The sequence below is a fragment of the Pongo abelii genome, chromosome 2 (assembly GCF_028885655.2).
Source record: "Pongo abelii isolate AG06213 chromosome 2, NHGRI_mPonAbe1-v2.0_pri, whole genome shotgun sequence".
Lineage (NCBI taxonomy): Eukaryota > Metazoa > Chordata > Mammalia > Primates > Hominidae > Pongo > Pongo abelii.
Window position 1 is genome coordinate 129,065,700 of NC_085928.1, and position 19,130 is coordinate 129,084,829.

General features: G+C 37.6%; 2 protein-coding genes across 9 annotated transcripts in view; one reads left to right on the forward strand and one right to left on the reverse strand.

Moving 5' to 3' along the window:
• Positions 1-10,662, forward strand: part of TOP2B (DNA topoisomerase II beta) — a 66,775-nt gene extending 56,113 nt beyond the window's left edge. Inside the window, exons 31-36 of one of the 2 annotated variants that reach the window (XM_009239267.4) lie at positions 1,256-1,460; positions 2,486-2,565; positions 3,773-3,883; positions 7,423-7,548; positions 9,120-9,214; positions 10,169-10,662. In XM_009239267.4, the coding sequence (XP_009237542.1) occupies positions 1,256-1,460; positions 2,486-2,565; positions 3,773-3,883; positions 7,423-7,548; positions 9,120-9,214; positions 10,169-10,339 (788 nt within the window). In that variant the 3' untranslated portion in view covers positions 10,340-10,662. 2 annotated transcript variants of the gene reach the window in all.
• A 952-nt stretch (positions 10,663-11,614) lies between these two features.
• The window catches only part of RARB (retinoic acid receptor beta), a 779,733-nt gene continuing 772,217 nt past the window's right edge, over positions 11,615-19,130 (reverse strand). For 4 of the 7 annotated variants that reach the window (XM_054552498.2, XM_054552499.2, XM_063722161.1 and 1 more), the window contains 3 exons: positions 14,944-15,202; positions 14,024-14,182; positions 11,615-12,267 (listed from right to left, as the gene is read on the reverse strand). In XM_054552498.2, the coding sequence (XP_054408473.1) occupies positions 12,071-12,267; positions 14,024-14,182; positions 14,944-15,202 (615 nt within the window). In that variant the 3' untranslated portion in view covers positions 11,615-12,070. The remainder of the gene's footprint in view (positions 12,268-14,023; positions 14,183-14,943; positions 15,203-19,130) is intronic. The other 3 variants (XM_024244251.3, XM_054552500.2, XM_002814000.6) reach the window with 1 other exon arrangement.

Genomic DNA, 19,130 nt, shown 5'->3' on the forward strand with positions numbered 1-19,130 from the left:
ATTCTTCTGAAATTTTGTTATTTGAAAATTTGTCCTAATTTATTAAAATGAATGATACAACATTGTGGGTGTTTACCTCTGGGAAGTACATTTTTAATTATATATCAGACCTTAAATTCTTTGGTTCTGTAATCACCAAGTGATTGAATTTCTTTCCCTAGTGTACCTAGGTAGCATAATATAGGTGAATCTTTAATATGAGTAATTTAAGTTAAATGAAAATGGTTTATTACATTAAATGCTTTAAAACTGTATTTACATACATCAGAAGTGAAGTGCAAAATTAACATCCAAGTAATATAAAAATTTTATTCTGTAATACATGCTAGAAATTATAATCAAACATACTTGCTCTATGGCAATATGCCTTTCACTATAATTGGTATTTTTTTATGCATTGTATTATTGTTTTGTGAATATATTGAGGTCTTTATGTCTCCTGTCTTTTCTCATTCATCTAAAAAATTACTATCTTTGTTATTTCATAGTAAAACTAACTCTGAAGAGAAGATAGAAGTTTTTATCCAAAAAGTTAAGAGAAAGTTTAGGTGTCGGTACTGTGGCTCACACCTGTAATCTCAGCACTTTGGGAGGCTGAGGAGGGAGGATCACTTGAGGTCAGGAGTTCAAGACCAGCCTGGGTAACATGGCAAGACCCTGTGTCTAAAACAATTTTTTTAAAAAATCGGCCAGGAATGGTGGCACACCTGTAGTCCCAGCTACTCAGCAGGCTGAGGGGTGAGGATTGCTTGAGCCCAGGAGTTTGAGGCTGCAGTGAGCTATGATCATACCACTGCATTTCCTGCCCAGGCAGCAGAACAAGACTCTGTGTCAAAAAACAAGAAAGTTTAGCACTTTTAAAATAACTGTAAAATTTGTTGTTTGTGATTGCAAATATGGGAAACATTATATTTGTTGTCATTTGTATAATGGCTGTATGAGACAAGGCCATATTGACTATTTTCCTCAGCGTTTTTGATTAATTATTAAGTATATCAATAAGTACATTAGTTTATGCTCTCCTAACATGCACAGTATTATCTGGTAGTCTCCCGGAAAGTGTAAGACAGACATTAACACTACCAAAGAACTAAGGCCAAAGTTGTTGGCTTCTATTCTGTAAATGCTTGCTTTTTTTTCTTATGGTATTTTTAGAGATGGTTGGAATATACTTCAAATGCTTTATCAGTAATAATAATTCACGTATATAAAGCTAGGATTTGAGTTTAACATTCATTTTTATTTTTCCTCCTAGCCGAAAGACCTAAATACACATTTGATTTCTCAGAAGAAGAGGATGATGATGCTGATGATGATGATGATGACAATAATGATTTAGAGGAATTGAAAGTTAAAGCATCTCCCATAACAAATGATGGGGAAGATGAATTTGTTCCTTCAGATGGGTTAGATAAAGATGAATATACATTTTCACCAGGCAAATCAAAAGCCACTCCAGAGTAAGTAATGCTATTTAGTGATGTGGTATAGTTAGTTGTTGTAAACATTAGCCAAAGATATTATAGTGAGCTCTTCTAAGAAATTGTTATCTTTCTAGGCAAGTTCTTCTTCATGAAGGAATCAATCTTGTTAATATTGCAGCTGTTCCCATCACAGTTGCTGTAGTTTAAAGGAAGGATTGGCAAACTTTTTCCACAAAGGGCTCAAGAGTAAATGTTTTAGGCTTCGTGGGCCATATTGTTTCTATCACAACTACTTAATGCTGCCATTCTAGTAAAAAAGCAGCCGTAAACGATATGTAAATAAATCAGTGTAGCCATGTTGCAATAAAATATTATTTACAAAAATAGGCAGCAGGTCCATGGGGTATAGTTGGACAACCCCTGGTTTTGAGAAAAGTTACTAAGTCCATAGAATTGGGAGGTTTGTTTCTTCCCTAAATTTGGCCTTGATAGATTTTTCTTGCTTTTGGTGAGCGTGAATACATCTGGGATTTGAGGTTTGTGAACTGTTTTAGATGTTTTTTAAAAGTATTTTCTCACCTATTACAATTGGCCTTCACTAGATCCTGAAATTGCCCGCCTGTAGTCTTGAATTAGAAATAGGATTGTTGCCTGGTGTGATGAGGATTCTGTCTTTCTCCTTGGGTTTTTGTCCATAGTTTGCTGATCTTAAATTCTGGAATGGTTATTTCTATCAACTATAGAATTTGGTTTAATAGTATTTTGAATAACTTTAAACCATTGCTTAGTTTCCATTCTTTTTTATATTAAATAATTGATTTGTATGGTGTCTGTGTGCATATGTGGTGTGTGCACATGGATCATGGGTATGTGTGCACACTTTTACCCATAAGAGAGAAAGAGTTTTATTACCCTGTCTTTAACAGAGAAAGAGAAAGAAATGAAAACTAAAATTTTGTTCTGTGATTATAATCCTGCAGTAAATATTATATATAATTTATCAGGATTGAAACCAGATATTTAAATTGTATCCTCTGTGGTGTTTATTTTCTTTCTAATAGAAAATCTTTGCATGACAAAAAAAGTCAGGATTTTGGAAATCTCTTCTCATTTCCTTCATATTCTCAGAAGTCAGAAGATGGTATGTTCATTTAGTCTTTTCATTGGTTATTGTATTATTGCTTTTAGTGGTGGAGAGAAAACAGTAAATAAATTGTTAGGTCATGATTTAACTTCAGAATTTTTTATGAGTAGGAAACTTCCTTTTTAAAACTTCCTTTTTATATTTTGCTCAAGATAATAAGGCTTCTTCTTTACTTTTTCTGAGGTGATTCCTAACTAATTGGTCAAAATAGGCATTATGGAAGCATTTAGGTGGACAGGCAAATGCTTATCTGTGTTTATGGGTGTGAGTGTGTGTGTAGTGTTTTAATGAGAGAAAAGAAATAATGAAATTTTGAAAGCTTGAAATTTGATTTTCATGGCAATTTGAATGTATATACGACAGTTTTCTAAATCTGTAAGGGCACCAGTATGATTGATTGCAGATTGATTTTACTAAACCCTAGTTACCTGAGAGATTAAAACCATCATAAGAACAAATTTAATCGGTGTATATACTTTTTGTTTCCTATTTTTTTTGTGTATGGAATTTTTAAGGTCACTTAATTGATTTGCTATTATTTTTTAATACACACATCTATACATTTAGACGTATTTGGTATATGTTCTATATGTATAGGTACTCATTTTTGACAGTGTGTCAAAAGAGTTGTGTAAACATATTTATTTACATCCAAGTAGCTATTTTAAAAGTTTGTACTATGGTGTTAGGGAAGAACGCATTAAACTAATTTGAGTGCAGAAGTAAACTGAAGGTAAGCCTGTCTGCCTTTTAAATTAGTCTTCAATAATTTATTTAAAAATAGGAATACTTACTATTCTTTTAGATTTAAACATTATTACTGATATTCCTGAAATGGTTAATAGTATTATTTGTGTAGGTACTAAAATAATCCAGTGGGACATTTTCACATCTCATTTTAAAATAAATTGTCAGCATGTATTTTTGAATTGGTCAGTTATGTTTTAAATATTTAGCATTTGGGACTTTCAATTTTTACTACTTTATGCACTTCTGTGTTATTTCACCACATAGTTAACATTTTTTGGTGTATAACTGTTATATTTTATTTTCAGCTGTTTGTATATTGTGGATTAGTTGGTCACAAAATAGTAACATAAGATCAGTTGTCTAGCTAAAGAGAAGTCATCAGTTAAAAGAGTCAAAGTTTACTGAGAGATCTTTATAACATCTCTTTACTAAAAGAATGCTTTGCAATTTTTAGATTCAGCTAAATTTGACAGTAATGAAGAAGATTCTGCTTCTGTTTTTTCACCATCATTTGGTCTGAAACAGACAGATAAAGTTCCAAGTAAAACAGTAGCTGCTAAAAAGGGTATGTACTTATATTTGATTGAGTTAAGCTTTGCATAGAGATAGTTAATGTAAAAGGAAATGTAATTTAATTTGAAACTATTCACATTTTTTAATCATAAAACAATTAAGAAGTATAAGTGCTTATAAGGAGAACCTCTCTTGTTTTCTAACCATCTGAGGGAGTTAATAAAATTTCTGTAAGACTTCGTTTTAAAGGTGTTGTAATTATAAAATAATCCCGTGCATTAGTATCTAAAGATAGCTTTCTAGAAAAGCTCCCTTATGGTTAGGTTGTAATGGAGATTAAAATTTTGTCTTGCTAGTAGCCTGCTTCTGTTATCTTTGTTGATCATGACTCAACTCCTTATGTGGAGGGATTGGTCAGCTCAGTTGAGGTCCTCTTTTTCTATGTGAGTCATGCAGCTTCTCTCTTTTTCACAGCCTTAGATTGGCCACAAAACACTTTGAGTTGATTAATGAATCTCTTACTAGTACCGAGATATATGTACCTTGGTCTTTTTGAAAGAGGTCAGTATTTGTGCTTTGTGTTTGGAGGATGACACTTAAAAAAAAACCCACAAATCTAATTGAGATGTGTGCTATTTAAGACAGCAAGTAAATAATATGGATTGTTCCCTCAAGGATTCTAAAAATTCACAACAGACAACATCATTACAGACACATGTATTGAATATAGCAGAACAACAATTTTGAAAAGTCCTGCTTACTCTGAATGCACTAAAACCATATTGAGAAATTGGTTATCTATGAGAGTCTCTGTAGCCAACACACTGGGTGACCTACCCATGTCCCTTACCACTTAGTGCACATTGGGCAACGTCTGCATTTCTTTGCCTGAGGACTTCCTCTTTGCCACTGTGCTGGAATATTAACACTCCCCTGCTCCTAGCTGCCTTTAACTAGTGGATTGAGGAAAGTTGGTCTATAAATATCTCAGTGTCCTTGCCTCTCATGTGAGCCAACTGTGGGATGTGTGTTTCACACTGGCTCTCAAAAATTTCTTATGGAATTAAGCTCCTAGAGTGATGATTGGCTTGGTAACTTACCTATTACTGTCTGCCTTCTCTTTGTTGTCTCATTTTTGTCTCCCTTTCCTTTATCTCTCAAATAAATACTTACACTTGAATTCTTACTCTAGGATTAGGCAGATTGGCCCAAATTTGGGGAACCCACATTGAGATAGACCCTATAATTTCTCTTTTTAAAAAAAACAATCAGGCTGGGTGCAGTGGCTCACACCTGTAATCGCAGAACTTTGGGAGGTCGAGGCAGGCAGATGACTGGAGGTCAGGAGTTTGAGACCAGCCTGGCCAACATGGCAAACTCCCATCTCTACTAAAAATACAAAAATTAGCCTGGTGTGGTGGCGTGTGCATGCCTGTAGTCCCAGCTACTCAGGAAGCTGAGGCATAAGAATCGCTTGAACTCGGGAGGCAGAGGTTGCAGTGAGCTGAGATGGCACCACTGCACTCCAGCCTGGACGGTAGAGTGAGACTCCATCTCAAATAACAACAACAGAACAATCAAAAAGCACCTTTTAAAAATAATCTTCATATGAGCATCTTATAAACACCCTGAAAACTTGGGAGCCGTATTACTTCCTGAAACATACCCCATTTCCTTCATCAAACTGTTCACCCATATTTAACCTAATGAGTTTAGCATGACTAAAAAGCTAGAATATCATGGTACCTATTCTACTTGCTTCCTTCTTCAGTAGCTGAACTGGCCTTGTCTAAGTTGAATAGGTAGACTGCCTGTGTGGTGTGATTTCAGGGACCCCAGCAAGTCCTCAGCCTTCCTCTAGCCTCCCTTGCAAAATATAATTCCAATAAAATATCATTTCAAGAAGAGGATGCATCATATCCCTCTGTGGGATTGTCTATGTTAAGTCCAAATTGCATATGTTATACAAGTTAAATTCTGTAGTTCCAATAGTTTACAGCAGAAAGGCAGCTATAGTACTCAGATATCTGACCTGTTTGCCTGGTAGAATTGAAAGTGCCATGTAACTCCAAGCCAAGGAAAAAAAGTGGTTCCTAGAACACCTGGCTAAGTTTATACTCCCTGCTAGGAGCTGCCCTGTGGTTCTTGTAGATATAGTCATGAAGACTCAGGTGGGAAAAGCCACGCAATCTGAGTGCCACTTTCCTAGGGCTCCTCCTGCTCTTGGCTAGTGAGGGGCCTTATTTGTAGTGTCTCAAATTGCGACTGGAATACATTTTCCATAGAATCAGCGTAGGTTTTTTTTTTTTTTAAACAAAGTCTACAGTTAATATATTTTCTTCCAAATTAGGTTTTCTTAATTACAAAAAGTGATTTATCAGTTTTTTTCTTTTCTTTTTTTTTTTTTTGAGACAGAGTCTTGCTCTGTCACCAAGGCTAGAGTGGAGTGGCATGATCTTGGCTCACGGCAACCTCCCTTGCCTGGGTTCAAGCGATTCCTCTGCCTCATTCTCCCAAGTAGCTGCGACTACAGGCACACGCCACCTCACTGGGCTAATTTTTTGTATTTTTAGTAGAGATGGGGTTTCACCATGTTGGGCAGGCTGGTTTCGAACTCCTGACCTCCGGTGATCCGCCTGCCTTGGCCTCCCAAAGTTCTGGGATTACAGGTGTAAGCCACTGTGACTGGCCTGATTTATCAGTTTTCACATAGAACTGCAGATAAAGCTGTAAAACAAGGTCTATTTTTCAGAATTCCAGAAAGCAAAGGCTTTGTATCTATTGTCTACTTATCTAGGATTTTATATTTCTTTCCACATAAAAATGCCAAGTCTGGATTTCAGCTTTTGAATGGAAGTGAGTTGGTTTCTATTCATTGTATTTGAGGATCCCATACATTTTTTTTTTCTCTAAAACGTTCTAAAAGTTAGGACTTAATCTGTGGTTATACTTGGGTTATAATTAATTTATCAAATATGCTACTCTTTTGTCATGACTATATTTAAAAGTTACTGCTTAATTTATTTTAATGGCTCTTCCTTAAAATGTCTTAATTGTATTACCTAAGGGCAAATTATACATAATTAAATAAAAAGCATTTTGTCATCTATGAGAAATTGTTTGCCTTTACATTGCCGCCAAGCAAAGAGAAACCATTTCATTATTTAAGGCGACACAATTTTTTTTTTTTTTTTTTTTTTTTTGGAGATAGAGTTTTGCTCTTGTTGCCCAACTGGAGTGCAATGGCGCAGTCTCAGCTCACTGCGACCTCCCGGGTTCAAGCGATTCTCCTGCCTCAGCCTCCCAAGTAGCTGGAATTACAGGCACCTGCCACCACACCTGGCTAATTTTTTTATTTTTAGTAGAGATGGGGTTTCACCATATTGGCCAGGCTGGTCTTGAACTGCTGACCTCAGGTGATCCACCCTGCCTTGGCCTCCCAGAGTGCTGGCATTACAGGTGTGAGCCACCATGCCCAGCCAGGCAACTCAGTTTCTAATCAGCTATAAGAAATTCCATTTATATAGGACTCTCTTCAGTTTGGTTTGTTGGTAAGTATATTGACCTGTGAAATGGAAATTTGCTTACTAGGAAAACCGTCTTCAGATACAGCCCCTAAGCCCAAGAGAGCCCCAAAACAGAAGAAGGTAGTAGAGGCTGTAAACTCTGACTCGGATTCAGAATTTGGCATTCCAAAGAAGACTACAACACCAAAAGGTGAGGATTATCTTCTTATAACCCTTTAAACATATACTGTGTGGAAAAGATTGAATTTTTTCTACCTCATTGAATTTAGAGAGGCTAGGTATCTATTTTGTTTTAAATTGCTTTACTCCTCAGTAAGCAGTGTGTCTAGGAATCAGTGCTGAGTATAGTCCAAAGGAGGTATAGCAATTTAGTTCATCACTTTGTTTTACAAATTAAAAAATTGAGGCTCAAAGAGGTTAAATAAGAATCCCTAAGAATGGTCCAAATTCTCCCCTGCAGCCAACTCACTGAAAGTTGTTATTAAAAAGTCAGATCAGCACTCCACACTAACTAAACTGTGATACTTACAGTAATGGGCTAGATCCAGGACTCTTAGGCTAGAACTTTTTTTCTCACCTAAGAAATAACTGTATTCAGGGCCACACAAGGAACAGCACCAGTTCTCCGTGGCATCCCCTCTTTGTCTCCAGAATCTGGAAAGCCCTTGAAGATGTTTTGTAAAATATGTTCGTAAGACATGATATGCTGTGAGAGTAGCTGCTCTACCTTTTATTCAACTGAAGGATATCTTCCTCAGTGTGTTTCTTATATTTCTTAAAGGAGTGGTTGGGATAAGGAGCTGTAGACCTACAGGGAAATGGGGATAAGAGGGTGGAAAAGAATCACAGTGACTGGGAAGGTAGTACTCAAGATATGCAGAATTGAAAGCCTTTATAAATTCCAAAATGCTATTTCCCTGATTCATTTGATCAAATATGACATCCTAAGATTATTTAAGGCTGTCTTCGTACTTGTCCAGTCTAGCTGTCAAGGGAGGTTTTAAAGATATAAAATTGCTATTTAGTTGTTTTATTTCATTGGCATCATTGTGGGATGGAAAACATCTGGCCCCTACTTAAATATTACCTTTTTTCCTTCCACCTCCAATGATGAGAATAAGAGGTTAGGTAGGTGAAAAAAAATGCTGCATGTGCTGAGTCTAGGTCTGAGAAGGAATATGTATTTGACATTTTATAGTTAATATTTGTGGTTCTCATATGGTGCCACTCAACGTGGGATATGCAGTTGGTTGTTACTAGTCTTTGATAAGTAAAACTGAGTAAACATTTAGACCTTTATAATAATTTTGTGTTACTAAAACAGCATGTGATTACATTTTTTAGTAATTTGTGTTCTATGGTATTTTTAAAAGTATTGGCCTATGACAAATTAGAAATTAAAAAAAAATTTTAAATCCCATGTAATTTAAGAAGTACTCTTCCAAGATATTTCCTTTTCAGGCTCAAGGACCACATAACAAATACAAATAAAATGTTTTATGTATGAAGGGATTCATCATTAAAATTTGTCTTTGGGACTTTCCCACTAGTTTAAATGTATTTGTCAAAAAGTCTTTGGTCATGTCAACCCCGGAATTGAAATGCTACTGCCAAATTGTTTTTAATCACTCATAGTAAGAGATCAGGACTGCAGTGCTCCACTGATTGGGCATGCCAAAGAAATAAACTACAATGTTGTGACATTTATCTTTTTATATTGCACTTAACCACGGAAGAAAAAACCTTTTGTATCATTTTAAGGTAAAGGCCGAGGGGCAAAGAAAAGGAAAGCATCTGGCTCTGAAAATGAAGGCGATTATAACCCTGGCAGGAAAACATCCAAAACAACAAGCAAGGTAACCGGGAACATCATTGCACATTCGTGCATGGCTTTTTAAAAAAAGATCTGTAACTGACTTAGTTTGCTTATTACTACAGTCCTGGAACAGCTTTCCACCTAGCATCTCGTATCAATATGGGGCTTGTATTTGGTTGAGGAATTATTCAAGTATAAATTTATATAATCAGGACTATTTCCTAAATAACTGCTATAAATTAACCTACTTAGAATCTTCCATTTCATCCATTGAGCTATAGTAGTGTTATGCTACCTAAATATTAGACTCTTTCAGACTAAAATATTATTTTTCAGACTAAAGACTGTTTCCTTTTAACTTGGATTTATTTGACCAGGGCTAATTTGATTTTTTTTTAATTGAATTCATTTGACTGTGGCTGATTTTTCCAATTAGTCTGACCCTTTTCCAGAAGTACACTATTTCTTTTAGGTAAATGACATCAGCTCCCCCCATCCCTTTTTATGTTGATTTCTACATTGACCTCTTCCATTCAGTCATCTTCTATGTCTCAGGTCCACCTCGGTGATACTTTGCATTTTTTAAAACACTTACAGTGCACACATACTACACACGGTGCAGGAGTCTTGTTTCCTCCCATGAATTCTTGATACGTACTTAACAATAGGACAGCTTGAATTTTTACTAATCTGGGCATTGTGCATACTTTTTGGGTAATATATAATTTCAGAAATAAAGGTGTTACATTTTTCAGGCTAGAACTTGGTAAATATGAAACCACCAAGGTGGCGAATTACTGTATGTAATCTTTTTCCTCTAAAAAATAAGGTAACTGGTCTTACACTTAGGTTAGCATTATGAGTCTAATTTTAAAAGCACCATTATTTGTAATACTTCCTAAACATAAGCGAAGTTTAAGGAGTGATAGTTCTTAATACTAGTCTTTATTTCCTTTCATAAAACTTTTAAATCTATTGAAAAAAAAAAATCTAGAAACCGAAGAAGACATCTTTTGATCAGGATTCAGATGTGGACATCTTCCCCTCAGAGTTCCCTACTGAGCCACCTTCTCTGCCACGAACCGGTCGGGCTAGGAAAGAAGTAAAATATTTTGCCGAGTCTGATGAAGAAGAAGAAGACGTTGATTTTGCAATGTTTAATTAAGTGCCCAAAGAGCACAAACATTTTTCAACAAATATCTTGTGTTGTCCTTTAGTCTTCTCTGTCTCAGACTTTTGTACATCTGGCTTATTTTAATGTGATGATGTAATTGACGGTTTTTTATTATTGTGGTAGGCCTTTTAACATTTTGTTCTTACACATACAGTTTTATGCTCTTTTTTACTCATTGAAATGTCACGTACTGTCTGATTGGCTTGTAGAATTGTTATAGACTGCCGTGCATTAGCACAGATTTTAATTGTCATGGTTACAAACTACAGACCTGCTTTTTGAAATGAAATTTAAACATTAAAAATGGAACTGTGTTCTCTGTCTCTTTACTGAAGATAAAGGTGTAGTAAAAGCTCCCACACACCTTTAAAATAAATATATTTTATTCTTTGCCAGGAGACTCCATGGAAAAAGGTAAACAGTATATGAACATAGAAAGCATTGTTAAACAAACAATCTCAATGTACAAACAGAGCCAGTGAAAGTACATCACAGACTTGCTAATATATCATCAAAAAAAAAAAAAAAATGCCACTAGTGCTTAAATGAGAACTAAGAAACTGACACTTGTATCTGTTAACCACTCTACCACAGCTTTCACTCTGCTTCATAGTGATTGAACAAGGTCAAAGGAGGCAGATTCTATGCCTGTGTCTGTCTTTGGGAGTTAATATTAATTAGCCCCTTGGCATCAAGAAGGAAGGCTGGAAAAAAAAAATCCCAATATCATCAATCAGGCATGAATCAATCAGGAAGGACACTAGAGTTACATGGTCCAGGTGGTAGACCAGCCTGCTAATTATCCCATGAAATTTCCCTAATGGCTTGTGAACAGGTAAACAAAAACTTAACACTGAAAAGTGTTTCTGCCTTGGAGGCTATCATTACTGTAAAAATGTTTTTTTTTTTAATTTTTATTTTTTAAACTGTGTAGTTATGTCATTAAACAAGTAATAAACCACTTTTAATTTAAAGTGACATTAACAATTGAACAAATGACATTTGATTAACTGAACTGGCAGTTACACTGATACAGAATTCTCTTCTGCTAATGCAGGGAATTTGTATACTTTTACTGGGCAACATGAAATAAAAGATGCAGTTTGAGAGCATCAGAAAGAGCAAAGACAAGCTTCCATACTAACTAAAGTAGAATATCTTCAGCCTTATCTTGTCATACTGTACAATAGTTGTTGTTTTTCCTTACCTTGATGTCTTGACTATTCCATGAAAGCAAGACAGTTTTATCTTTTTGAACCTAGGTAGACATGTACAGTAGTCTATTTCATAACCTTGGTGTCATGGTTATTTTGAATATACAAGACAAAAGGAAAGCACCAAACATACAGTATAGAAAGAACAGAGCCATACTTCTGTATGTACAAAGTCTTCAGAAACTTAACCAGGGGTAAATCATTTTGACTGGGTCTTTGCCATGCAATCTTGAGTGTTCAAAGAGGAAAATAGAAGCTTTTAACTAGTTTCTGGTTGCATGAAATGGCTGATTTTTTTTAGAATTGGAAAAGTTTTTGTATTTCTAGGTAAGTTACACAGTGAGGAGTATATATATATATATAGATACATATGAAAACTTCTTGGTCCTTCTTGAGTTTTAATATATTTTCAGTCCAAAAACTAAGCAGCAGTAAAAATGTTTTTTCTTGCATTTTAAATCCTGGAACTGAAGGTACTGGGGAATGTTTGAAGTAGCTAGAAAATGTCTTATTGCACGAGTGGTGACTGACTGACCCCACTGTTTTCCACTGAGCTGGGTGAGATGCTAGGACTGTGCTCTGCTGTGTTCCCACTTGAACTTGGGGTCAAGGGTTCATGTCCTTCAGAATTCTCCAGCATTTCTTGAATGAGAGGTGGCATTGATCCAGGAATTTCCATTTTCAAGGTAATTACACGCTCTGCACCTTTTCAAAAGAGATAATGGAAATCTGGTTAAGATAAGGAGTTAAGCTATGACAGATAACCAGGGACCAATTTTCATATATTTTAACGGAGGTGTTTCCTAAGATTCTTGCTTAGGAATTATGAAATGTAGCTATCAGGTGGCTTTTTGTTGAAAAGGATCCATCGATCACTATCACACTCATAAATACAAAGATAAATGTATTTGGAATGGGAATTGCATCCACCAAAAATCATGTTAGTTTATTGCAAAGTTAGATTGGGTTCTCAACCAGCTCAGACTCACAGTATGTTGATTGATAGAGAGGGTCTTTTTATGCTCTGCTAGAACTTCATTTGTCTTTTATGCAAGCAATAACTGATACGATTGCTCCTTTTGATAACAGAAAATTATGCAAACAATGCCTCCCAGAGGCTATCCTTATTTTACACCATTAAAACATTTTTACTTCTTTGTGGAAAAGCAGCAGAGATATGGTGACGTTTAAACATGATGTCTTAGTCAGTTTCAGGACATAACAATTTACAAAGAGAAGTTCCTGATGAAAGAAGTGTATCTTGAAAAAGACAGATTGATGCCAGTTACCCACAAACAGAGGAGTTCACAATGTGCAGTGACTATTAACAACTTGATTTAGCAGCACTCTGTCCAGTACAATACCCACTAGGTAGCTAAATTTAAATTTGTTAAATAAAATGAGAAAAACTGCCTCAGTTGCATAAGCCACACTTCAAGTGCTCGAGAACCTCTTGTGTCTAGTGGCTACTGAACTGGACAGTATACATTATTTCTGTAATTGCAGTAAATTCTATTAGATATCACTAGTGTAGTCATCTATACAGAATGATAGTATTAAGTTAAACAGCCTCATTTTTAAAAATCAAAGATAACGTATTCACAACCACACTGGTATCTGCTGTTTACTTCTACTCTTAATTCCATGCAAGGAAGAATTCAGAATGCTCATCGAGGAGACCTCTTAGAAGGAGCTCAAGAGTTAGTTAAGACTGCTTGTCAAACAAGTTCCCTGTGCTTTTAAGCACTTTCTGAAATACAAAGTTTATTCCTTGGCTAGCAAACATCTTCAGAGACAGAGTAAGTAGTCTGATGGGGAAAGGAGAATGACAATAGCCCATTTGGTACCAGGGATAGCTGCTGAGTTGTCTCTACATAGAAAAACCTTACTGTTAAACACTCAACTGTGATAGGGATCTAGGCACCTCTATTAATTGCTTGAGTTGCTACATAAACAGAAAATCACTAGGCAAAGAATATACCTCTTAGGAAGGCAAGAATTCCTTTGCTTAGAAGTGTGCAGAAGAAAATCTGCCTATATACAAAAGAGCAATGGCTAAAGTGATTGATTGAGAAACTTAACAAAGGTTTGGATATTCAAGAAAAACTGGAGTCAAGGTTACATAAACCAGACGTGTAGAAAGCTGGAATTAAATGTATGAACCTAGAAAATTAGCCTGTTATAGTACATTCTCTTGAAAACAATGTTTTTCTAATCAGTCATGAATTTTAAAGCTCTCAATCATTAAGATAATTGAATAGGGTAAGATTTGAGGTGTTTTTTTTTTTTTTTTTTTTTTTTGGAGTGGGGAGGGATACTATTTCCTTTTGATTTCAATGAGAAATGAGTTCCAAGACTTTAAAAGCAGCCATTAAACATCCTGAACTGAATAAAGCGACACAACCTGGTAAGGCCCTCAAGTCCACTGTGTGACTACAGTACTGAGAGCACAAAGACATACCTTTAGCACTGATGCTACGGAGATCTGTGATTTTCATTAAGATCTTTGGAAACATGTGAGGCTTGCTGGGTCGTCTTTTTCTGATATAAATTTTTAGTGCTTCCAGCAATGGTTCTTGTAGCTTATCTACTTTTGTCGGTTCCTCAAGGTCCTGGCGGTCTAGATACCAGGAATAAAGTATTAAAATCAGGATTTATGCCCTTTTCCCCTCTTCCTTGTTTCCTTATTCCTACTGTTATGAGTTCATTAATTTGGTAATTCAATTACATACACAAATTTGCAGACTTACGCAGTTGCTTTAAGCAGTGATACTTGGGGGAAAAAAAAAAAATCGCCCCCCTTGGTAGTATAAACATTTTGATGGCTGGTTGCTTTTTGTCCCAGGGAAAGAATTACCTCCTGTGACCAGAAGGTGTCACTACCGAACTGAATTAAAACAAATCTTGAGCAGGATGGTTATTTTAGCACAAAGTAAATCTGCTCCTTAATTAAAACCATTACTTTTTAACCACTTACGATTCAGCCTCCTATAGGCCAGTAGGGGTCACTACAAAGAAGAAAGCTAAATTTTATCCCAGTCCTGCAAGGGTTGGTGGGAGGGTCCAGCCAAATACTTGTATATGCCTACCCACTAGATAACAAACAGCACATACAAGTCCCTTGTCATCATTCAAATGTCCCCATACAATTCATTTTACAATAGTGTGATCCTGCCTTTAAGAAAAAAACAAAATCTGTGGCAATTGGAGTAACAGCTTTTTGGGATTTCTTTCTGAGCAGAAGGATCCCAAATACCATTAGTTAATTTGTAACAACATGGAAAAATACAATGAAACCAGGCATGTATGCCTGGCTTTATTCACATCTTTTCCCATGTAAAACAACTCCAAAAGGGAAATGAGGAATTTTTCACAAATTACAAGTATAAACTGTTCTTCGTGGAATTTCATGAGGCTTTTCTGCATAGTTGGTACCTCCACAGATTAAGCAGATGGCACTGAGAAGGCCTGTTTCTGTGTCATCCATTTCCAAAGGCAGGAGCTGGTTGGCAAAGGTGAACACAAGGTCAGTCAGAGGACCAAATCCAGCATTGTGCATCTGAGTTCGATTTAGGGTAAGGCCGTCTGAGAAAGTCATGGTGTCTTGTTCTGGGGTATACCTGGTGCAAATTCTAAGAATCTGGAAGGAAAAAAAATTGATGGATGTTCTAAGCCATCCTGTCCTGAAATCATCAATCAGATGTAAGCAGGAAATAACATGAAGATTTCCAAGGAGCTCTTACATCACATGGGGCAGTCTGTCCCCCTTTCACATGTTGAATGTCTTCTTTAGCTCTTTCATTAAGAGACTACAGAAGTCAAAACCCAGGGGCTAAAGTTTTTCAGGAAACACTAAACAGGACACAATAAATTTTGAGAAATATCTTTTTAAAAGTAATTCATTATTTGACTGAAATAAACATTTACTGAATACCTAATTATGTCCCAGGCACTGTGCCAGGCGCTGGAGATTAAAAAAAAAAAGATGAATAAGATTCTATTTTTTAAGAGCTTACAGTCTACAATAAATGACAATTTATTAAATGCATAGTATAGATCAAGTTTTGTACATACTCTACATTCAATCTTTCAAACAGCTTGGTAAAGTGAATGTTATTCTTATTTTACAAATGAAGGACTTAAGGCTCAGAAAGGTTAGGTGATGTGCCCAATGTTACATAGTTAACATGTAACTGAATCTGACTCAAACCCAAGTTAGGCTCTCTCTCCCATGATGCCTCTGATCACGTGGTTACAGAGACAGCTGCAATACAAGGGACATGAGTGAAACCAACAAGGCACTAGGGAGTTCAGAAAAAGGAAAGCTCAGAAATAGCCAAGAGGAAATCAAGGGCAGATCCATAAAGAGGTGGCATTTCAACCGAATCCTAAAGTGTAGGCAGGATTTCTACAGGCAAAAAGCCTGAGTCACTCTGCCAGAGTCTCCTAATCCCACCCAGTGTATGCTTGACACATAACCCTGTTGGCCCCCTGGTGCGCCAGTTACTAAGGAGGCTCCTGCTCACTGCCCTGTGCCTCTAGGCCTCACTCAGAGCAAAACAAACTAAAAATGCCTTGCTTCTGTAGATACTCAATCCTGGTTCATGTTTCCACTGCCCTATTAAGCCTAAATGCTGGTAAAGAGCTCTGTGCGTTCCAGAGCACTTCCCCACCCAGAACCACATTTCTGCACCAACAATAAAGGGTCTCTGCTGACTAGGTTTCAATACTTGACTTTTCCCTCTGAAAAAGTTTCAGAGCTGCTTGATGCACAGAGAGAAGTAAATCCCACCTGGACAAAAGTGAGTAACTCAGTAGGTTGAAGAAGTTGAGAGTTTTTGCCAGATAATGGCACTTAATTTGACTGGGTATAGTCCTGTGAATTGTCCACCTCAGTGTCAACCTACAGGAGGACAGATGTGATCAGAAAGGCCTGCATTATTCCTGTTACATGGCCATGTGCAGAGAGGAGTGGCCTCTGAGGAAGACACAGGACCTCTACCTAGGAGGGGTAGTAAAGCCCTCTCCATCCTGCCCATATCCCCATCAGGTCTCCTAAAACAAAAACTTCTGTCAAATCTCTCATCTTGTCAGGGAAACACTGGGGGTTTGGGACCAGGACACTTCCCATGGGGAAGACAGTCCTATCTGACTGGTGGTGGATCCACAAAAGCCTCAAACCCACTGGCCCACATGAACCATGATGGGACAGTTGCACTGCAATGGTCACATGCTTTTGGGTTCTCTAAATCTCCAAGAAGGCAGTGACCTAGGAGCCAGCCTTCTCCCTACACAAAGGACTCCAGCATGGATATGGAGGAAGGCACCAGGACATCCTACAGAGTGAGGGTGCAGCAGCGCCTCTGTTGGTATATATTTTTAAAAGTCTGACTTCAGTGTCTTATTGGTTAAAACTCCGAGAGGAAAACTGAATGAGTAAGCACTTTTCATCCCTAACATACAGTAATAGCTAATGTTTTATTGATCACCTACCAGGTACCATACTAAACACCAGTATATTATTTCTCCTATCAACACATGAGTTGTTATTATTAGCTGGGGAAACAAATCTGAATAGCTCATGCTAGGTCACATAAGCTAGTAGAATGATTTGATTTCGGCTTTTTCTAGAACCTGTGCTTTTAACCATTGCTCCATAGCCGCCTCATTCTCTCTCCATGCCAATACTCAACCTAGACACCTCTCTAAGTTTAGATAACCTTTAGCCCAGTACTGATTTCGATATCAGCCTTACTGGGCACTTTTGTGCAGCACATAACTGCATAACTATTCGCGGTGGCCTACATGGTGTAGAGGGGTGCAGAGCTTGTGGACTGGAAACAGAAACTTCATTTTATATTGGGAGGGGTGGTAGAGATATGTAAATCAGGACATGCCCTCAAACTTCTTAATGTTCCTACTATATGATCAAGTGGCATAGTGAATTAGCAATTGATCGTTAATGTGAGTAGTTCTCAAAACACTAGCATGATCTCTCTTCATTGGATGGGTGGTTATTTTCACCTCCCAGATACTTGCCCAGGGGCCTTTCTGAGCTAGCCCAGCCATTTCCACTGGGTTCCCAACTGGTTGACCTGTTTCACTTCATCTTGGTAACTGATGGGGTATGAAGCCATTCCCAATGTCAGAGCAGTAAGAAAACCCAGAAGTCATTGGGCATAAAGCCTCACATTTCCCCTGAAAGCCCTAGGAAGTAGTGTGGTGCCCAAGATCACACAAGCAATGGTGCTAGAGCCTACAATACAGGTCTTCCAGTCCCCAGCCTGATGTTCCTTCAACTACCTGGAGAAACATTAGAAAATACTGCCTATGCAGGGAGTTAGTTATCAAGTGACAATCAAAGTTAGCACTTTGGGAGGCCAAGGCGGATGGATCATCTGCAGTCAGGAACTCGAGACCAGCCTGGCCCACATGGTGAAATCTGTCTCTACAAAAAAGTACAAAAATTAGCCAGGCCTGGTGAAGCGCACCTGTAGTCCCAGCTACTGGGGAGGCTGAGGTTGGAGAATTGCTTGAACTGGGAGGGGGAGGTTGCAGTGAGCTGGGATCATGCCACTGCACTTCAGCCTGGGTGACAGAGTGAGACCCTGTCTCAACAACAACAACCACGACAACAAAGTTAGTATGCTCAATATTTATGGGCCCCAAATCCTGGGATACGTTTCTAGTTTGGAATCAAATGGGTACTAAATCAGTCTTTGCAGCTTTAACATGCCGCCAAGAAATGAATGCATGAGATCTATCCCCTGCAAAAATGAAAGAATCCAGAGATTTGTTGGAAAGGAACAGAAGACCAGGATTTAGGACTTTGCAAATTGCCAATAACTCACTTAGAAATCCATATCCAAACTGCAGCCCTCAAATGTTTCTAAGTATTCTATTTGAAAAGGTTTTCTTCCTCAAAAGTTAGAATGTATTTGGATTCTGATGAGTCATTTAAACTATGTTCTGTTGCCTCTCTTCCTAGAAAGTTCAAAGCCGAAACCAAGTACAATTGGTACATCCAGAGAGGAATGCACATGGCCTGAGAAGGAAGACTGCTCAATGTCTTCTTTTATCTGAGGAGCCTCCATTCCCTGCCCCGGCCCCAGCCTGAAACAGGATGGCCCCCATGTGAAACAGGCATCCTCCTCACTGCTTCCGGCTGGTTCTGTCTCTGGAGAGAACCCAAGTCGTTTCATTTTGTCACACTAAAATCAAACGCCAGTGGCAACCACCAAGTACTTCTCCAGGATTAAAACACTCTTTGTTTGAAAGGAAGGCATCTTATCTGGAAAGACCAGCATGCAGGCCCCACGAGATGTGTAAAAATAGCCTAGGCCAGGCTGTCTCACCAAAGCAGGGCCCTGTTGGACAACACAAAGCTCCGGTTGATGGTCAGAGCTGATCCTCCTCAGGGCAAAAAGAGCCTTCTCCTCTTGCCATCAGCAAAGACAACTGTGCATCTCTCTATTGCTTTTGATGGGAGTGTGTGTTCGGTGTGTGTCCTGGGGGAGGCCTGCTTGATAATGGAACCCTGGAAGAATCTGGTGATGTGGGACCCCAGA